Source organism: Pseudonaja textilis, chromosome 2 (genome assembly GCF_049901715.1).
Source record: "Pseudonaja textilis isolate UNSWEBS1 chromosome 2, rPseTex1.2, whole genome shotgun sequence".
NCBI classification, from domain to species: domain Eukaryota; kingdom Metazoa; phylum Chordata; class Lepidosauria; order Squamata; family Elapidae; genus Pseudonaja; species Pseudonaja textilis.
In genome coordinates, this window is record NC_141991.1 from 7,078,587 (window position 1) to 7,099,049 (window position 20,463).

A 20,463-nucleotide genomic window follows, 5' to 3' on the forward strand; every position below is an offset into this window, starting at 1 on the left:
GATAGATAGATAGATAGATAGATAGATAGATAGATAGATAGATAGATACTGTAGACAGATACAGTATAGATAGATGGATGATAGGTGATAGATAGATATAGATACTGTAAGAGATAGAGATAGGTAGATAGGTAGTTGTAGAGATAGATATAGATACATAAATAGATAAATAATTCCCATTTCTCTCTCCCTCCACCCACCGACCCTCCCTCTCGTACCAAGACAGCTTTGCTTTTAGACGAAATACCTTGCTTTTTCCCCCCTCCTCTTTTCTCTGCAGTTCCCTTTCTCTTTGCAAAAGAAAAGGGCGCCACTCAGTGTCAGTCTGTTCCTGCAAGCTAGATAGATAGATGAGAGAGAGAGAGAGAGAGAGAGATACTGTAGACAGATACAGTATAGATAGATAGATGATAGATAGAGAGAGAGAGAGAGAGAGAGAGAGAGAGGCAGGCAGGCAGGCAGATACCGTAGATATAGAGATAGGTAGATAGATAGGTAGATAGGTAGATACTGTAGAGATAGAGGCAGGTAGGTAGTAGGTAGGTAGATAAATGTAGACAGATTCAGTAGATATAGTTATGGATACATAAATAGATAAATAGTTCCCGTTTCTCTCTTCCTCCACCCACCGACCCTCCCTCCCTCACCAAGACACCTTTGCAATCTAGAGGGAATACCTTGCTTTTTTTCTCCTCCTCTTTTCTCAGCGGCTCCCTTTCACTTTGCAGAGGAAAAGGGCGCCACTCGGTGTCCCTCCGTTCCTGCAAGATCTTCCCGCAGTCCCCTTTGCCTTTTGGGGGAGTTTGAAGGCAAGAAGAAAGGGAGGGAAATGAAGCCCAGGAGGAAGATTCTAGCTGATGCACTCGCTATACTTCCTGTTTGTCTCTCTGTACCCCTCCCCAAATTAAAAAAACAAACAAACCTGCATTCTGCAGAAACGATGTCAGCCAAGCTATCGGGCGCATGCGCAATTTCCTATCTGTTTTTCAAAAGAAAGGAGTAGTTTTTTGCCCGGGGTTGGTGGTGCAAAGATAATGGGAGTAAGAGGGGGGAAAAATAGCCTCCCAAGAGAAGAAAACCTCGTCTTTAGATCCATCTAAGTCGATTATTCTCTAACCAGACAGGTTTAAGATGGGTGGACTTCAACTCCCAGCATCCCTCAACTAGCTCGAGGGTTGAGGGATGCTGGGAGTTGAAGTCCATCCGTCTTAAAAGCTGCCAAGTTTGAGAAATGCTGTGCTAATCTGCAAAATAGATACCTGATAAACAATAGCAGCTTCCCATAGTATTTTGGAGAGAATTGGGAACTGTTATTTCTTTGCAACAAGTGCACGAGGTTCTGCTCTTCAATGCAAGCTCCAAATCCAATCTCCTCAAAACTTCCTACGATCCTTTAGGGAGGGTTTTCCACAACCTTCCCAAGTGGGGACTCCATTTCCAGCCCTACCTGAATGCAACAAGCCGTGGCAAGGCGTTGCAGGCAGCTCAGTTCCATTCTGTAGCTGAGGTAGTGCCAGTACTGCCATGCTGTGCTTCCCATGGCTGCCCCCTGGTGGATCCTGCATGAGTTGCCTGGTGATCTTGCAAAGAATAGAATAGAATAGAATAGAATAGAATAGAATAGAATAGAATAGAATAGAATAGAATAGAATAGAATAGAATAGAATAGAATTCTTTATTGGCCAAGTGTAGTTGGACACACAAGGAATTTGTCTTGGTGCAAATACTCTCAGTATACATAAGAGAAAAGATACATTCATTGAGAGTCGAGAATCATAAGGTACAACACTTAATAGTCATAAGGTACAATAAGCAATCAAATTATACTAGGAAACAATCAATATAAATTATAAGGATACAAGCAACAAGGTTACAGTCATACAGTCACAAGTGGGAGGGGATAGGCGATAAGGAGTGATGAGAAGATTAACAGTAATAGTAGTGTACACTTTGTAAATAGTTGAACAGTGTTGAGGGAATTATTTGTTTAGCAGAGTGATGGCTTTCGGGGGAAAAACTGTTCTTGTGTCTAGTTGTTCTGGTGTGCAGTGCTCTATAGCGTTGTTTTGAGAGAAGGAGTTGAAACAGTTTATGTCCAGGATGTGAGGGGTCTGTAAATATTTTCACATCCTCAAAGGATGGATAAGTAGAAAAAGATATGGGAGCAAGTCACAAGGGTATGTTTAGGGACAGAGTGGGAAATGCAAGAGGCCTCCAGGGATATTATTATTATTGTACTATAGCTAGAAAATCAAGTTTTTCATGCATATGATGGGTCTCATTCGAGACAATGACGAATCCACATACAGATGGAAGGTTGTACAACTTGCCTCATGGTGCAACTGGAACAATCTGGAACTGAACACACTCAAAACCGTAGAAATGGTGGTAGACTCTAGAAGAACGCCCCCCATACTACCTCTTACAATACTAGACAACACAGTATCAACAGTAGAGACCTTCAGATTTCTGGGTTCTACTATATCACATGACCTAAAATAGACACCTAGCATCAAAAAACGTCATCAAAAAAGCACAACGAAGAATGTTCTTTCTGCGCCAACTCAGAAAGCTCAAACTGCCCAAGGAGCTGCTGATCCAGTTCTACAGAGGAATGATTGAGTCTGTCATCTGCACCTCTATAACTGTCTAGTTTGGTTCTGCAACCCAACAAGACACAGACTTCAGAGAGTCATTAGGACTGCAGAAAAGACAATTACTACCAACCTGCCTTCAATTGAAGACCTGTATAGTGCACGAGTCAAAAAGAGGGCTGGGAAAATATTTACAGACCCCTCTCATCCTGGACATATACTGTTTCAACTCCTTCCCTCAAAACGACTCTATAGAGCACTGCACACCAGAACTAGAGGAGGATTGGGATGGCTTGCAGGCAGGGAGAACAAGGCAAGATGAACAAGAGAGGCTAAGCCAGGGGTCTGCAACCTGCAGCTCTAGAGCCACATGCGGCTCTTTCAGCCCTCTGCTGCGGCTCCCTGTTGACTGATCCCACCACTGGGTGTCCCCACCCGCTCCCCTCCCCGTCACACATCGCCTGGCCTGAGAAGATAAAGATGATGGCGGGGGATTGAGACTCACTTCATATTCCAGAGCAGGAGGTGACTGGGTGGGAGTGAGTGACGTTGAGTTGGCCACACCCACCCAGTCACACCGGTTGTTAACTTATTGGCTCCCAGGGTTTTCTTTTCTGTGGGAAACGGGTCCAAATGGCTCTTTAGAGTGTTTAAGGTTGCAGACCTCTGGGCTAAGCAGTGAACATGAGAGACAGAGCTCAGGGGATGAGCAAGGACCATCCCCTCCTGATCCTCGAGCACAGAGAGAGGAGAGAAGGCGGGAACAGAGCAGGCTGACCCAATGGCTTGGGAGGACAACGTCCTGCCTGTCTTCACAAGGCACACCAGGGGACTGAGCCTTAAGGAGATGCTGTGGGGAGGGAAGTTTGTCGGGAACAAACATTGAATTGAGTGAGTATTGAGTGAGTATTGTGTGCTGTTGCCGAAGTTGGACATTTCCTGGATTAACTGACTTGTTCTTTGGCCCCCGGATTCCTTGACTTACTCCCTTGCCCTGCTGGATTTCTTGCTTTGCAGCTGTTTCACTCACAGCGTTGTGCTGGAATATTTGCAGCCAGAGGCTGCTGGAAGTGTGTGTGTTTGTGGGTGTTATCACTTTGCTCTGGGACCTGCCAGAAACGTGGGAGCCTTTGAGGGAAAATTGGAGCAATAAAAGGGGGGAAGTTGAACTGTCAGCTGCCTGTGTTGCCTGTGTGCTGTGCCCCAGGTCATCACACATGGATCCTTTTCCAAGAAATAAAGTCTAGTAGAACGAGGAAGTTCTTCACATGCTTCTTACATTAACACGGTTTCTCCTCCATGTGGATCTTTTTATGGGAAACCAGGGAACTGTTCCTGCAGAAGCTCTTTCCACACTCCAGGCATTTATAAGGTTTCTCTCCTGTGTGGGTCCTTTTATGGGTAGCCAGGGCACCGCTGAGTGCGAATCCTTTCCCACATTCGCTGCATATATAGGGTTTCTCCCCTGTGTGGGTTCGTTTGTGGTAACTGAGATGATAGTTCTGACGGAAGCTCCTTCCGCACTCCGTGCAATGATACGGTTTCTCTCCTATGTAGTAAGTGACAGTCCCAGGGTTGGGCCGATTGTCATATCTTCTGGATCCTGTACCTCCACATGATTCCATTTTATTCTGGGTGCCACAATGTTTACACAAATCCGTTTTATCCGTTATACTTTTCCCACAAAACCGACACTTTTCGGTTCTTTCTCCTTTAGAACCTGACTGGATTTGGAAGTTCTGCATTTCAGCATGAGGAGAAGACGGTTTCTCTTCTCCGGATTTTAGTTGGTTTCCATCACCTCTTGTTGGTTTCGATTGACTGCAAAATGTCTCTTCAGCCAATTTAATTTTCCTGGTTGGCTCTGGTACCCGATCTGGCTCCTTATAGCTCTTCATCCCTTGTTCAGCTCCTGCATGAGAGAAAAAGTGAAGAAAAAAAATTAGACTATTGTGTTTAAGGAACCAATTTTGAATTCTACCATTTCTACAGTTTCCTTTCATCTCTGTATACCTGGATGAAAGTAAGATTATTTTTTCAGGTAGAAGTTGGGGTGACTCTTTAGCAACTAAACACTTTACTAAACAATTTACTAAAAACAAGAATTAGAAAAAAAAACCAAAAAAAGGGAAACCTTACTACTCAATTCTGAAATGGATGAAAAAATAAATGAATGATAAAGTTAAGATTAGATTAAGGGATGAAATAATAAATGAATGGTAAAGTTAAGGTTAGATTAATGGATGAAAGAATAAATGAATGATTAAGGTTAGATTAAGGGATGAAAGAATAAATTAATGACAAAGAAGTTTAGATTAAGGAATGAACGATAAAGTTATGGCTAGATTAATGGGTGAAAAAAAATAAATGAATGATAAATTAATGGTAAGATTAATGGATGAAAGAATAAATGAATGGTAAAGTTATGGTTAGATTAGTGGATGATATAATAAATGAATGGTAAAGGTAACGTTAAGGGATGAAACAATAAATGAATGGTAAAGTTAAGGTTAGATTAATGGATGAAAGAATAAATGAATGGTAAAGTTAAGGTTAGATTAATGGATGAAAGAATAAATGAATGGTAAAGTTAAGGTTAAATTAATGGATGAAAGAATAAACAAATGATAAAATTAAGATTAGATTAAATTATGCTGGAAACCATCACACAGAAACACATGCATCATTTCTGGAAGTCTGAGTGAAAACTACTCAATAAAATGTTCTGGATTCTATCAGTATCATTTTGATGACAAGAAAGTGATATCAAGAGCAATCAGCAAAATTATTTAAGGAAATGGTGACCAGAGAACTATCCATCCTCCCAGAATGAATTGGGAAAAGCCACAGGTTCTTCCTTCAACTTCCTTGAAGTTGATGTGGGTTTGGTCCAGGGCTGCCATCATGTTAAAGAGTTTTCTTCTTCTGGTTCTTCCAGACTGGATTTGGATTTTCTTGGAAGGACCTGAGGCTGATTGTTTCTAGATTGGATTCGTAACTGGCTGACCAACCGCACTCAACATGTAGTCCTCAATGGAACTGCATCTACATGGAGGGAAGTATGCATCCAAAGACTCTGTTTTAGGCCCAGTACTCTTCAACATCTTCATCAATGACTTGGACAAGGGGATAGATGGGGAACTCATCAAATTTGCAGTCAACACCAAGCTGGCAGGAATAGCCAACACTTCAGAAGATAGGCTTAAGATCAGGGGAAGGATACTGCTAAATCTCCCGTCAGAGGTGGTATTTCCGGTTCTCCGAATTACTCAAAATTTCCGTTACCGGTTCTCCAGAACTGGTCAGAAGCTGCTGAATCCCACCCCTGCTTAAGATACAGAAGGATCTTGACAGACTTGAACATTGGGCGCTATCTAACAAAATGAAATTCAAGGGTGAAAAAAGTAAGGCTCTACATTTAGGCAAGAAAAATCAAATGCACATATATATTATAGGTGATACATAGCTCAATAGTAGTAACTGTGAGAGGCATCTCACAATCCTAGTGGACAATCATTTAAATATGAGCCAGCAGTGTGCTGCAGCTGCTGAAAAAGCCAACACGATTCTAGACTGCATAAACAGAGGGAATAGAATCAAGATCTCGTGAAGTGTTAATACCACTTTATAATGCCTTGGTAAGACCACACTTGGAATACTGCATTCAGTTTTGGTCGCCACGGTGTAAAAAAGATGTTGAGACTCTAGAAAGAGTGCAGAGAAGAGCAACAAAGATGATTAGGGGACTGGAGGCTAAAACATTTGAAGAACGGTTGCAGGAATTGGGTATGTCTAGTTTAATGAAAAGGAGGACTAGTGTTCCAGTATATCAGGGGCTGCCCCAAAGAAGAGGGAATCAAGCTATTCTCCAAAGCACCCAAGGGCCGGACAAGAAGCCATGGGTGGAATCTAATCCAGCAGAGAAGCAACTTAGAACTAAGGAGAAATTTCCTGACAGTTAGAACAATTAATCAGTGGAGCAACTTGCCTCCAGAAGTTGTGAATGCTCCAACACTGGAAGAAGTTTTTAAGAAGATGTTGGATAACCATTTGATGAAGTGGTGTATGGTTTCCTGCCTAAGCAGGGGGTTGGACTAGAAGACCTCCAAGTTCCCTTCCAATTCTGTTATTCTATTTCTATTTCTATTTCTATTTCTATTTCTATTCTATTCTATTCTATTCTATTCTATTCTATTCTATTCTATTCTAGATATCGATTTATGTTCTTCAATCCGGAACAAAAACCCAGAGAGCTTCTTACTGAGACAGGCCAAGTTCCTTGATGTCTCCATCATGACCTCTCCATGCAGAGCTCTTTGGCTGGAATCCAGAAGAGCCCATTCTTCCTTTGTGAAATGGACTCCCACCTCTTCCTGAAGGAGAAAGGAACAGTTTCTTATTAACACACACAGGCTGAGGGAAGGTTCTCAACTTCTCTCCCTCTCCCAAGCAAAGATGCAGAATGTAATGGAGTTAAGGCCTGCTTTCTGAGGAATTACAGGCGAAACTCGAAAAATTAGAATATTGTGCAAAAGTTCATTTATTTCAGTAATGCAACTTAAAAGGTGAACCTAATATATGAGATAGACTCCATTACATGCAAAGCAAGATAGTTCAAGCCGTGGTGTGTCATAATTGAGATGATTATGGCTTAAAGCTCATGAAAACCCCAAATCCACAATCTCAGAAAATTAGAATATTGTGAAAAGGTTCAATTTTCTAGGCTCAAAACTGTCCCACTCCAATCAGCTAATTAAGCCATAACCACCTGCAAAGGGTTCCTGAGCCTTTAAATGGTCTCTCAGTCTGGTTCAGTAGGAATCACAATCATGGGAAAGACTGCTGACCTGACAGTTGTGCAGAAAACCATCATTGACACCCTCCATAAGGAGGGAAAGCCTCAAAAGGTAATTGCAAAAGAAGTTGGATGTTCCCAAAGTGCTGTATCAAAGCACATTAATAGAAAGTTATGTGGAAGGGAAAAGTGTGGAAGAAAAAGGTGCACAAGTAGCAGGGATGACCGCAGCCTGGAGAGGATTGTCAGGAAAAGGCCATTCAAAAGTGTTGGGGACTTTCACAAGGAGTAGGCTGAGGCTGGAGTCAGTGCATCAAGAGCCACCACACACAGACGGATCCTGGACATGGGCTTCAAATGTTATATTCCTCTTGTCAAGCTACTCCTGAACAACAACGTCAGAAGCATCTTACCTGGTCTAATGACAAACAGAACTGGTCTGTTGCTCAGTGGTCCAAAGTCCTCTTTTCTGGTAAGAGCAACTTTTGCATCTCATTTGGAAACCAAGGACCAAGAGTCTGGAGGAAGAATGGAGAGGCACACACTGCAAGATGCTTGAAGTCCAATGTGAAGTTTCCACAGTCTGTGTTGATTTGGGGAGCCATGTCATCTGCTGGTGTTGGTCCACTGTGCTTCATTACATCCAGGGTAATGCAGCATCTACGAGGAGATTTTGGAGCACTTCATGCTTCCTTCTGCAGATGAGCTTTATGGAGATGCTGACTTCATTTTACAGCAGGACTTGGCACCTGTCCACACTGCCAAAAGCACCAAAACCTGGTTCAATGACCGTGGGGTTACTGTGCTTGATTGGCCAGCAAACTCACCTGACCTGAACCCCATAACCTATGGGGCATTGCCAAGAGAAAGATGAGAGACATGAGACCGAACAATGCAGAAAAACTGAAGGCCGCTATTGAAGCATCCTGATCTTCCATAACACCTCAGCAGTGCCACAGGCTGATAGCTTCCACGCCACGCCACATTGAGGCAGTAATTGCTGCAAAAGGGGCCCAAACCAAGTACATATGCATGCTTATACTTTTCAGAGGTCCGATATTGTTCTATGTACAATCCTTGTTTTATTGATTGCATGTAATCTTCTAATTTTCTGAGATTGTAGATTTGGGGTTTTCATGAGCTTTAAGCCATAATCATCTCAATTATGGCACACCATGGCTTGAACTATCTTGCTTTGCATGTAATGAGTCTATCTCATATATTAGGTTCACCTTTTAAGTTGTATTACTGAAATAAATGAACTTTTGCACGATATTCTAAATTTTCAAGTTTCACCTATATGTATGAAAACAAGAAGAGTTTCAAATGTCTGAATGATAATTCACAGAAAAGTTGAATAGAGTAGAATTCTTTTGTTGGCCAAGTCTTATTGGACACACAAGGAATGCTCTCAATGTACATAAAAGAACATTAGTCAAGAATTATCAGGTACAGCACTTAATAATAGTCATAGGGTTAAAGGTTAGGGTTAGGAATTGAAACAGTTTATGTCCAGAATGTGAGGGGTCTGTAAATATTTTCACAGCCCTCTTTTTGACTTGTACAGGATACAGGTCCTCGATGGAAGGTAGGTTGGTAGCAATTATTTTGTCCGCAGTCTTAATTAATCTCTGAAGTCTGTGTCTGTCCTGTTGGGTTGCAGAATCAAACCAGACAGCTATAGAGGTGCAGATGACAGACTCAATAATTCCTCTGTAGAACTGGATCAGCAGCCCCTTGGGCAGGTTGAGCTTTGAGGAATATTCTATCACATTTATTGATTTGGCAGAAAAAATGAATGCCAACAATGACATTATCACCCTGGATCGCTTGGCTGTGATTTCAGTCCTTCTAGAACAGGGTTGTCAAACTCAAGGCCCCCAGGTCGGATTTGGCCCATGTGGTGCTTGTCGACTCTGAAGATGGCATTATGTGTAGCCATCGTTTTTTTGTAGCTTTTGTCTATTCTTTTCTTAGCTTTCACTAGACTTTCTGCAAAGGGATTTAACAGTATTTCAGGCTCATCACTCTCTAGCTGTTGAAAGTGGGGAGTTATAGAGATAAAGGGGAAATGTTATGTATAGGTGGCATTCTTTCCCGTGGGAACAGATAAGATGCCTGCAGCTGGAGGAAGGTTATTATAATATTATCCCAAAGGCGCTTTTTTCAAGAGGCCACTGGACGTTCTGGTTTTTATTTGATGACGTTTTGCTTCTCATCCAAGAACCTTGCAGAGTTGAAGAAGCTCCTGGGATGAGAAGCGAAACATCTTCAAAGAAAAACCAGGAAGTCCAGTTGCCTCTTGAAAAAAGCACCTTTGGGACAGCCACGACCTGGATGACTGAGAAATCTTCATAGACATATAAATATTCTCCTTTATTGGAAATACAATTAATTTTTGATGGAATACAAAAGCTCAGATTTGTGCTATGGAGCATCGTCCTCATACCTGAGCTGGAAGCACAGTTGTGATTTCTGGATCCCCAGAAAAAAGAGATGTTTCCACAGGGACCATCGGTGTCATTCCACTCTCTGTGAGTAAGACAAAAAATGGAGAAAGCACCCTTAAAATGCGTACATTTTTAGCAGCTGAGAACCCGTGAGAACTCTTCACCGCATTCAGACTTTTTCCCTCCACAAAACAATTGAAAATGAAAGTAGCTCGGACAGTGCAACCTCCTAAGGACTTCAGCAGACAAATTCCTTACCTGGTTCTGTACCCTCCTGGGATCTGCCTCGTAAGGCCAAATGCTGGGAATATGGCGTATCTCCCCGTATTTTAGTGGGTCCAGCAAACGTCTTCATGAAGGGTTCCTGAACATGAAGCAACAGCAACAGAGAGAAAGAGAAAATTGGAAACTGACCTCAGCCTCAAACTTTATAACACACCCTGGGAAGAAGGCCTGAGCTTATGTCCTTGGAAACAGCTAGGAAGTAGCGACAGCAATGGGGAAAAAAGGAACAATTGGTAACCGACCTTTGCCTTAATCTTTATAATACCATCATGGGAAGAAGGCCTGAGCTTTTAGGTAAAGGTAAAGGTCCCCCTCGTACATATGTGCTAGTCGTTTCCGGCTCTAAGGAGCGCCATTGCTCATCTCTGTTACAAAGCCGAAGAGCCAGCACTGTCCGAAGTCATCTCCGTGGTCAGGTGGCCGGCATGACTAAAGGCTGAAGTTGCACAGAACACTGTTACCTGCCCACCAAAGTGATCCCTATTTTTCTACTTGCATTTTTACATGCTTTCGAACTGCTAAGTTGGCAGAAGCTGGGACAAGTAATGGGAGCGCACCCTGTTACGCGGCGCTAGGGATTTGAACCGCTGAACTGCTGACCTTTCTGATCAAGAAGCTCTCTGAGCTTGGTTGTCTTCTTGCAGATGTTTCATTACCCACAACAAAGATGATTAGGGGGCTGGAGGCTGAAACATTGCAGGAACTGGGCATGGCTAGTCTAGTGAAGAGAAGGACCAGGGAAGACATGATAGCCAATATTTGAGGGTCTGCCATAGAGAGGAAGAGGTCAAGCTATTTTCCAAAGCACCTGAAGGCCAGACAAGCAGTGGATGGACAGTAATCAAAATTTGCAACATCATTCATAACATTGATATAAATTCTACAGTATCATACTTGTACCCTGACAACACACTGTTCAACTGAAGATAGAATTATTATATTAAAAATTAAAATTAAAATTAAAAAGAAGCCATGGGTGGAATCTAATCAAGGAGAGAAGCAACTTAGAACTAAGGAGAAATTTCCTGCTACTTAGAACAATTAATCAGTGGAACAACTTGCCTCCAGAAGTTGTGAATGCTCCAACACTGGGAGTTTTTAAGAAGAGATTGAGTAACCATTTGTCTGAAATGGTATAGGGTTTCCTGTCTAAGCAGGGGTTGGACTAGAAGACCTCCAAGGTCCCTTGCAAGTCTGTTATTCTATTCTATTCCTATTCCTGTCCTATTCTATTGTATTCCTATTCCTATTCTATTCTATTCTATTCCTATTCTATTCTTATTCTATTCTATTCTATTCCTATTCTACTCTATTCTATTCTTATCCTATCCCATCCCATCCGATCCCATCCCATTCTTATTCTTATTCTTATTCTATTTCTATTCTATTCTATTCTTATTCTATTCTTATTCTTATTCTATTCCTATTCTATATTCTATTCTTATTCCTATTCCTATCCCAGTTTGTTCTGTTCTATTCTATTCTATTCTATTCTATTCTATTCTATTCTATTCTATTCTATTCTATTCCATTCCATTCCATTCCATTCCATTCCATTCCATTCCATTCCATTCCATTCTCTATTCTATTCTTATTCTGTTCCTATTCTATATTCTATTCCTATTTCTATTCCTATCCCATTTTGTTCCATTCCGTTCCGTTCCGTTCCATTCCATTCTCTATTCCATTCTTATTCTGTTCCTATTCTATTCTTATTCTATTCTATATTCTATTCCTATTCCTATTCCTATCCCATTTTGTTCCATTCCGTTCCATTCCATTCCATTCCATTCTATTCTAGAGTGCTAGAAGGGAAGTGGGGGTTGCGAGGAGGAGGAGGAGGAGGAGGAGGTCGTGGAGGAGGTCGTGGAGGAGGAGCAGGAGGAGGAGGAGAAGGACTATGGGGTCCTTGGTGCTTCTCTGCTCTCTGAGCTCAGTTGTCTATTTTTGCAGATGTTTTATCTCTTAGATATCGATTTATGTTCTTCAATCTGGAACAAAAACCCAGAGAGCTTCTTACTGAGACAGGCCAAGTTCCTTGATGTCTCCATCATGACCTCTCCATGCAGAGCTCTTTGGCTGGAATCCAGAAGAGCCCATTCTTCCTTTGTGAAATGGACTCCCACCTCTTCCTGAAGGAGAAAGGAACAGTTTCTTATTAACACACACAGGCTGAGGGAAGGTTCTCAACTTCTCTCCCTCTCCCAAGCAAAGATGCAGAATGTAATGGAGTTAAGGCCTGCTTTCTGAGGAATTACAGGCGAAACTCGAAAAATTAGAATATTGTACAAAAGTTCATTTATTTCAGTAATGCAAATTAAAAGGTGAATCTAATATATGAGATAGACTCCATTACATGCAAAGCAAGATAGTTCAAGCCATGATGTGTCATAATTGAGATGATTATGGCTTACAGCTCATGGAAACCCCAAATCCACAATCTCAGAAAATTAGAATATTGTGAAAAGGTTCAATATTCTAGGCTCAAAGTGTCCCACTCTAATCAGCTAATTAAGCCATAACACCTGCAAAGGGTTCCTGAATGGTCTCTCAGTCTGGTTCAGTAGGAATCACAATCATGGGAAAGACTGCTGACCTGACAGTTGTGCAGAAAACCATCATGGACACTCTCCATAAGGAGGGAAAGCCTCAAAAGGTAATTGCAAAAGAAGTTGCATGTTCCCAAAGTGCTGTATCAAAGCACATTAATAGAAAGTTATGTGGCCAATAAAGAATTCTATTCTATTCTATTCTATTCTGTTCTGTTCTGTTCTGTTCTGTTCTGTTCTGTTCTGTTCTGTTCTGTTCTGTTCTGTTCTGTTGTTCTGTTCTGATTCTATTCTATTCTGTTGTATTCCATTTCATTCTATTTCCTATTCCCGTTTCTATTCTGTTTTCTTTCCTTTTCTGTCCTATCCTATTTCCTTTTCCATTCCATTCTATTCTATTTTCTATGATTTGATTGCTTATTGTACCCTATGACTATTATTAAGCGTTGTACCTGATGATTCTTGACTCTTGATGAATGTATCTTTTCTTTTATGTACATTGAGACCATTTGCAGCAAGACAAATTCCTGGTGTGTCCAATCACACTTGGCCAGTAAAGAATTCTATTCTATTCTATTCTATTCTGTTCTGTTCTGTTCTGTTCTGTTGTTCTGTTCTGTTCTGATTCTATTCTATTCTGTTGTATTCCATTCCATTCCATTTCATTCTATTTCCTTTTCCCGTTTCTATTCTGTTTTCTTTCCTTTTCTGTCCTATCCTATTTCCTTTTCCATTCCATTCTATTCTATTTTCTATGATTTGATTGCTTATTGTACCCTATGACTATTATTAAGTGTTGTACCTGATGATTCTGGACTCTTGATGAATGTATCTTTTCTTTTATGTACATTGAGACCATTTGCAGCAAGACAAATTCCTGGTGTGTCCAATCCCACTTGGCCAGTAAAGAATTCTATTCTATTCTAATACAAAAGAATTCTATTGTAATTCTATTCTAACTAAAAGCAAAGCAAAACAAGAGGAGAAATGTTTCCCTTTTTGCATTTGAGCATCCAAGAAGGGATAGGAAAAGAGGAAGGGAAAGAGGAAAGACAAAGAAAAAGAAGGAAAGATAGAAAGAGAGCAAGGAAGGAAAAATAAGGAAAGAGGGGAAGGAAGAAGAAAAGGGAGGGAGGGAGGAAGATTATAATGAGAGGGAGGGTCTGAGGGAAGTCCTGCCTTAGCAGGACTTCCTTGGCCACCACACGTGCCCCCTGCCAATACAAGTGATGTAAAATGGCCATGCACCCCCCGCCACGTTTCCCCCCCCCCCGATGCGGCCCTCAATGAAATCAAGTTTGACATCCTTGTTCTAGAAGAATCTCTACGTGAAGTTCTTGTGTGGGTGGCCCATCAGGAAGTAGCATAACATAGCATGATAAGCGTGCTCCAAGGGAATTTGAGAAGAAAAATACAATTTGAGGGGTCCTTGGTGTTTTCTGAGCTTGCTTGTCTTCTTGTACATCTTTCATCACTCAAACTAGGTAACATCATCACTGCTAGCACTGATGGCGTTACCTAGTTTAGGTAATAATATGTCCACAAGAAAACAATCGAGCTCAGAGATCACTAAGGACTCCTCATTTCAATCCTGAGTATCAATATTATCCCAAAGGTGCTTTTTTCAAGAGGCCACTGGACTTTCTGGTTTTTATTTGATGACGTTTTGCTTCTCATCCAAGAACCTTGCAGAGTTGAAGAAGCTCCTGGGACGAGAAGCGAAACATCTTCAAAGAAAAACCAGGAAGTCCAGTTGCCTCTTGAAAAAAGCACCTTTGGGACAGCCACGACCTGGATGACTGAGAAATCTTCATAGACATATAAATATTCTCCTTTATTGGAAATACGATTAATTTTTGATGGAATACAAAAGCTCAGATTTGTGCTATGGAGCATCGTCCTCATACCTGAGTTGGAAGCACAGTTGTGATTTCTGGAACCCCAGAAAGGAGAGATGTTTCCACAGGGACCATCGGTGTCATTCCACTCTCTGTGAGTAAGACAAAAAATGGAGAAAGCACCCTTAAAATGCGTACATTTTTAGCAGCTGAGAACCCGTGAGAACTCTTCACCGCATTCAGATTTTTTCCCCCCACAAAACAATTGAAAATGAAAGTAGCTCGGACAGTGCAAACTCCTAAGGACTTCAGCAGACAAATTCCTTACCTGGTTCTGTATTCTCCTGGAATCTGCCTCGTAAGGCCAAATGCTGGGAACGATATGGCGTATCTCCCCGTATTTTAGTGGGTCCAGCAAACGTCTTCATGAAGGGTTCCTGAACACGAAACAACAGCAACAGAGAGAAAGAGAAAATTGGAAACTGACCTCAGCCTCAAACTTTATAACACACCCTGGGAAGAAGGCCTGAGCGTACGTCCTTGGAAATAGCTAGGAAGTAGTGACAGCAATGGGGAAAAAAAGGAACAATTGGTAACCGACCTCTGCCTTAATCTTTATAATACCATCCTGGGAAGAAGGCCTGAGCTTTTAGGTAAAGGTAAAGGTTCCCCTCGCACATATGTGCTAGTCGTTTCCAGCTCTAGGGGGCGGCGCTCATCTCCGTTACAAAGCCGAAGAGCCAGCGCTGTCCGAAGTCACCTCCGTGGTCAGGTGGCCGGCATGACTAAACGCCGAAGGTGCACGGAATGCTGTTACCTTCCCACCAAAGTGATCCCTATTTTTCTACTTGTATTTTTACATGCTTTCGAACTGCTAAGTTGGGAGAAGCTGGGACAAGTAATGGGAGCGCACCCTGTTACGCGGCGCTAGGGATTCAAACCGCTGACCTGCTGACCTTTCTGATCGAGAAGCTCAGCGTCTTAGCCACTGAGCCACTATGTCCCTTGAGCTTCTTATGTCCTTGGAAATTGCTAGAACAGTATTCATCTATCTAACCAGGAAATAAAACTTCCTCCTGATGCTACTACTCTCCTGGAAAATTATTTGGAAAGAGCAAGGGAACAATTTGCAAAAAAGGAAGAAAATATCTTCCAATAGAGGAGACTATTTGTAGCTCAGGATTGAAATGAGGGACTCTTGGTGCTCCCTGAGCTTGGTTGTCTTCTTGCAGATGTTTCATTACCCACAACAAAGGGTGGAAACTAATCAAGGAGAGAAGCAACTTAGAACTAAGGAGAAATTTCCTGCCACTTAGAACAATTAATCAGTGGAACAACTTGACTCCAGAAGCTGTGAATGCTCTAACACTGGGAGTTTTTAAGACGAGATTGATTAACCATTTGTCTGAAATGGTATTGGGTTTCCTGTCTAAGCAGGGGTTGGACTAGAAGACCTCCAAGGTCCCTTGCCAGTCTGTTATTCTATTCTATTTCTATTCCTTTCCTATTCTATTGTATTCCTATTGTATTCTTATTCTATTCCTATTCTACTCTACTCTACTCTATTCTATTCTTATCCTATCCCATCCCATCCCATTCTATTCTTATTCTATTCCTATTCTATTCTTATTCCATTCCTATTCTATATTCTATTCCTATTCCTATTCCTATCCCATTCTCTTCTGTTCTGTTCTGTTGTTCCGTTCCATTCCATTCCATTCTATTCTACTCTAGAGTGCTAGAAGGGAGGTTGCAAGGAGGAGGAGGAGGAGGAGGAGGAGGAGGAGGAGGTGGAGGAGGAGCAGGAGGAGGAGGAGAAGGACTATGGGGTCCTTGGTGCTCTCTGCTCTCTGAGCTCAGTTGTCTTTTTGCAGATGTTTTATCACCCAAACTGGCCAACATCATCAGTGCTAGTCCTGGCAGTGATGATGCTATCTAATTTGGGTAATGAAATGTCTGCAAGAAGAAAACCGAGCTCAGAGAGAACTGAAATCTCTTCCTTTCATAGCCCCCAAAAGGAGTCATTTAGGAACAAAAACATTGCAGATTTGAACATCCCTCTCTTTGAACCAACAAGAAGACATTTTCCCACCCGCAGCTCTTCCAGCCTCTTCTCCTCGGCCTGGCTGAGAAGAAAGCCTTCTGCAAGGGCCACCGCCTGGGAACTGGTCTCCGCTCCACACTCCCGCACCCAGTTTTCCACTTCCGGGGGAAGGATAGTCAGGAACTGCTCCAGGATCACCAAGTCCAGCATCTGGGCTTTGGTGTGTATTTCTGGCTTGAGCCACTGACGGTACAGATGGTAGAGACGGCTGCAAATGTCTCGAGGCCCTTCAGCTTCTTGGTAGCAGACCTCACGGATGTGGCGATGTTGTGCAACCCAACCGGCTTCTTCTTCCAGAATGTTCTGCTTGGCCTGTTCCCAGACTTCCCCAGGATCTCTTGGATTGGCAGAAGACTTTCCAATCATAGGACCAGCCTGGCTCCAAAGGATTTTCTGAGCCATCTTTAAGAACAAGGGTTTTTCTTCTCAAGGAAATCCGAAAAGCACCTCCACAAGACTCTGGAAAGAGCACAGAGAAGAGGAACAAAGATGATTAGGGGGCTGGAAGCTAAAATATACGAAGAACGGTCTTCCAATATCTAAGGGACTGCCACAAAGAAGAGGAAATCAATCTATTCTCCAAACCACTTGAAGCTAGGACAAAAAGCAATTGCTGAAAAATTGGGGAATTTCCAGTTTGGGTCTCTTCAGCAACAGACCGAAATCCACGATCGTGCGCGGTTTCGATCTGTGCGTGCCGCTGGAGTGCCCCGATCCTTTGGATTTGAGGCTGAAGCCACCCCGTACAGGTGGTGAAGAGGGGTGAGATCGCTAGCCGAGTTGAGGGGAGCTGCATCTCTCCTCCTTGGCTGGTCTAAACTCCCTTCCCTGAAGGCGATTGCAGCGCTGGTTAGAAATGGCCACCTCAAAGAAGAACCCTACTGGATAAGATTGTGCAGGAGGAAGAAAAAGAGGAAAGCAGGACAGACAGGGCTAAACTGCAGAGAATATCTAAGCAAGGTACCCCGAATCTAAAAGTACAAGATTACAAGATTCATACTAGTACTAGAAAGATTTTGAATATCTATTTTGTTTACTAATGTTTATATATATATATTGTTTTTGCTATGTTTTTAGAATTTTTCTTTTTACATTTTCAAGGGGAAGTACCAAGCAGAGTCTGAATGATGAGATTTATATGATATAAAACAGATATTAGAAATTTGAATGTTATAATTTTAGAATGCACAAATTCAATGCTTAATGAGATTTCATATGATAATAACAATGAGATTTAAAGGTGTTGCACTTTGATTGGCAATCATAGGGGGAATTTTGCTTCTTAAGAATGTTGGAAGAGAACATATGAAATTGTAAACAAGACAGATGAAAGTATGAGTATAATGAATAAAAAGATATAGAAATTTAGGTAAAAGAAATACAATTGAATAAGAAGAAAATGAGATAACCATAAAAGAAAATTAAGAGAAGGGAGAAATAGTGAGAAGTTGGAAAAAGAGTACAGCACGAGCCCCCAAAAAACGGGCTGTGAAAATATTTATAGATCCTTCACATCCCGGACACTGTTTCAACTCCTTCCCTCAAAACGACGCTATAGGGCATTGCACACCAGAACAACCAGACACAAGAACAGTTTTTTCCTGAAAGCCATCACTCTGCTAAACGAATAATTCCCTCAACACTGTCCAACTATTTACAAAGTCTGCATTACTATTAATATTATTCCTCTCTTCCTTTCACCCATCTCCTCCCACTTATGACTGTACAATTGTAACCTTGTTGCTTGTATGACTGTCGCTTGCATCCTTACAATTTATATTGACTGTTTCCTAGTATGATTTGATTGCTTATTTGTATCCTGTGATTATCATTAAGTGTTGTACCTGCTGACTCTTGACAAATGTATCTTTTCTTTTTATGTACACTGAGAGCATTTGCACCAAGACAAATTCCTTGTGTGTCCAATCACACTTGGCCAATGAAGAATTCTGTCTATCTAATCAAGGAGAGACACAACCTAGAATGAAGGAGAACTTTCTTGACAGAACAATGAATCAGTGGAACAACTTGCCTGCGGAAGTTGTGAATGGACCGGACTGAAACAGGATAGGATCTCCTGCTTCAGCAGGGGGTTGGACTAGAAGACCTCCAAGGTCCCTTCCAGCTCTATTCTGATTGGATTGATTTATTTTAATGCAAGGCATCCCAGCTCCATTCTGCAAGACGGAGATATGGGATCTGCTTGCAACCTCTAAGATCCCCTCCTCCTCCTTCTTCCCCCTGGGACTCCTACCCTTCCCACCTTTCCCGATGGACTTCGGCGCCTCTGCTTAGATCTCTCCCAAGAAATGGAAGGGAAAGTGACATCCCAGACTAGGCCCCCTAAAATTAAGGCTCCCACGATCGGTTTCCTTTTTAGCCCCTAAGAGAAGCCGTTCCTACCTGCAGTTGCATCCAGCAGACTCGAGAAGGGCTGCAGCCAAAGTTGCAGGAGGCAGGCTGGGCAGCTGCTGGACAACGAGGCGTGGCCAAGGTTTTGCAATTCCCACGCACACAAAAGGAAGCAACCTGCTTTCACTTGTTTCAGGAGCACAGATCCACCCTTCACACTTTTACCCGCAAGTCAACGCAACGCACTCACCTGCCCAAAGCTGGAACCACTCCCTTGAGCGCTGGGGGTGACAGTTGGAGGGTTAAAACGAGAGAGAGAGGTAGTGGGGGGGTGCTAGAACGGCGCAACGCCGGCGGCGACTTTCACTTCCGCCACCGCAGCCAGAGACCGCATTTCCGCACTGAAATACCAGCAGCAGGCAAAAGTTCTCTTGCGCATACTCTTTTTTTCCTCTGAAGCCAGGAAGTTTGCCAGAACTTTGATTTTTTTTCCCCCTGAGGAAACCCGCGTATTGGATCAGGGAGGGAGGGGCGGGAAATTACTTCCCCCGTTTAAAAAAATAAAACAAATGAGGGTTTCTTTTTTTTTTTTGTAAAGTTTATTGGTTTTTAAAAACAAACATAAACAGACAAAACATAAAAACATCAAACTTTCTTCCATAGGTATACAAACCGTGTGCCGGTTGGTTTACAAATCATTTTGTGCATCCATTTCCTAGTCTTCAATTACAGTTACATTACATAAAAGCTCATATTATTCATCAATCATTTGACTATAATTTTATTCATTCATATTTTACGAGATAACCACAATTTACTTAGTTTATTTTATAACAATTCATATTATCCTCCCAAATCTATCCTAAAAACATTTTGTACATATTGTGGGAAGGGAACTTCATGAGGACAGTGGTGACACCCAAGCAGGAAAAGCCCAAAGGGAACATCAGGCCAGCCATAAAACAAACTTGCATAGGAAAAGAGATTTAATAAAAGGTATTGAAAGAAGCCCCCTAGGCAAAGCCAAGTAATTAAGAAAGCTAGGGAAACAAGAAAAAGAAACCCCTTACAAACAACAGGTCATGCCAAATCAGCAAAACAAATAGACAAAAGACACAAAATAAATTCTATAGCAGACAGGAGATTGCCACAAAACAAATATAAGAAAACATTAGGACAAAACTGATAATCCAATCAAACCACCCTGTGGAGTTTACCCTCTGGGGGAAATGAAGACAACCCCTGACAGGATTTAAAACATTAAGAAATACAAACACAAGCACTCACACACAAAAGGAGAAAAAATGTATAAAAAATCAGAGGTTTATTATACAAAGATGGCAAGCAGTTGTCTGTGTCCTTGCACCGGAGCTCTCCCAGCAGGAAAATCAAGCCCTCGGAAGAAAGGCATTTTCCAGCCTTTCAACAATATAATAAAAAAGAAATACATCTTTATATATTTATTATTTTCTAAAAACCTACATATTTCATTACTG

The 20,463-nt window shown here is 41.9% G+C and overlaps 2 protein-coding genes across 6 annotated transcripts in view; one reads left to right on the plus strand and one right to left on the minus strand.

Moving 5' to 3' along the window:
* LOC148126636 (vomeronasal type-2 receptor 26-like) overlaps positions 1-20,463 on the plus strand; it is a 142,237-nt gene that overhangs the window by 30,656 nt on the left and 91,118 nt on the right. The gene's annotated exons all lie outside the window — the stretch shown is intronic.
* On the minus strand, positions 1,659-19,398 carry LOC113455164 (zinc finger protein 75D-like). 5 transcript variants are annotated; one of them, XM_087928322.1, is made up of 6 exons: positions 19,218-19,398; positions 16,604-17,017; positions 14,840-14,948; positions 9,839-9,921; positions 6,856-6,967; positions 1,659-4,506 (listed from the first exon to the last, which is right to left on the minus strand). In XM_087928322.1, the coding sequence occupies exons 2-6, from the start codon at positions 17,015-17,017 to the stop codon at positions 3,875-3,877; spliced, it is 1,350 nt and encodes a 449-aa protein (XP_087784448.1). In that variant the 5' UTR covers positions 19,218-19,398; the 3' UTR covers positions 1,659-3,874. The 5 variants fall into 5 exon arrangements, with proteins under 5 accessions (XP_087784448.1, XP_087784445.1, XP_087784444.1 ...); XM_087928319.1 differs by having other exon boundaries at positions 16,604-17,074; positions 19,218-19,357; XM_087928318.1 differs by lacking the exon at positions 19,218-19,398 and adding an exon at positions 19,019-19,204 and having other exon boundaries at positions 1,659-4,484; positions 6,840-6,967.

Coding starts and splice junctions, on each gene's coding strand:
- LOC113455164 (XM_087928317.1), bottom strand. Junction 14,949..16,603: donor AGAGGCTGGAAGAGCTGCGG/GTGGGAAAATGT, acceptor TTTCGTGTTCAG/GAACCCTTCATGAAGACGTT. Junction 4,507..6,855: donor AAGGAACTTGGCCTGTCTCA/GTAAGAAGCTCT, acceptor TCTCTCATGCAG/GAGCTGAACAAGGGATGAAG.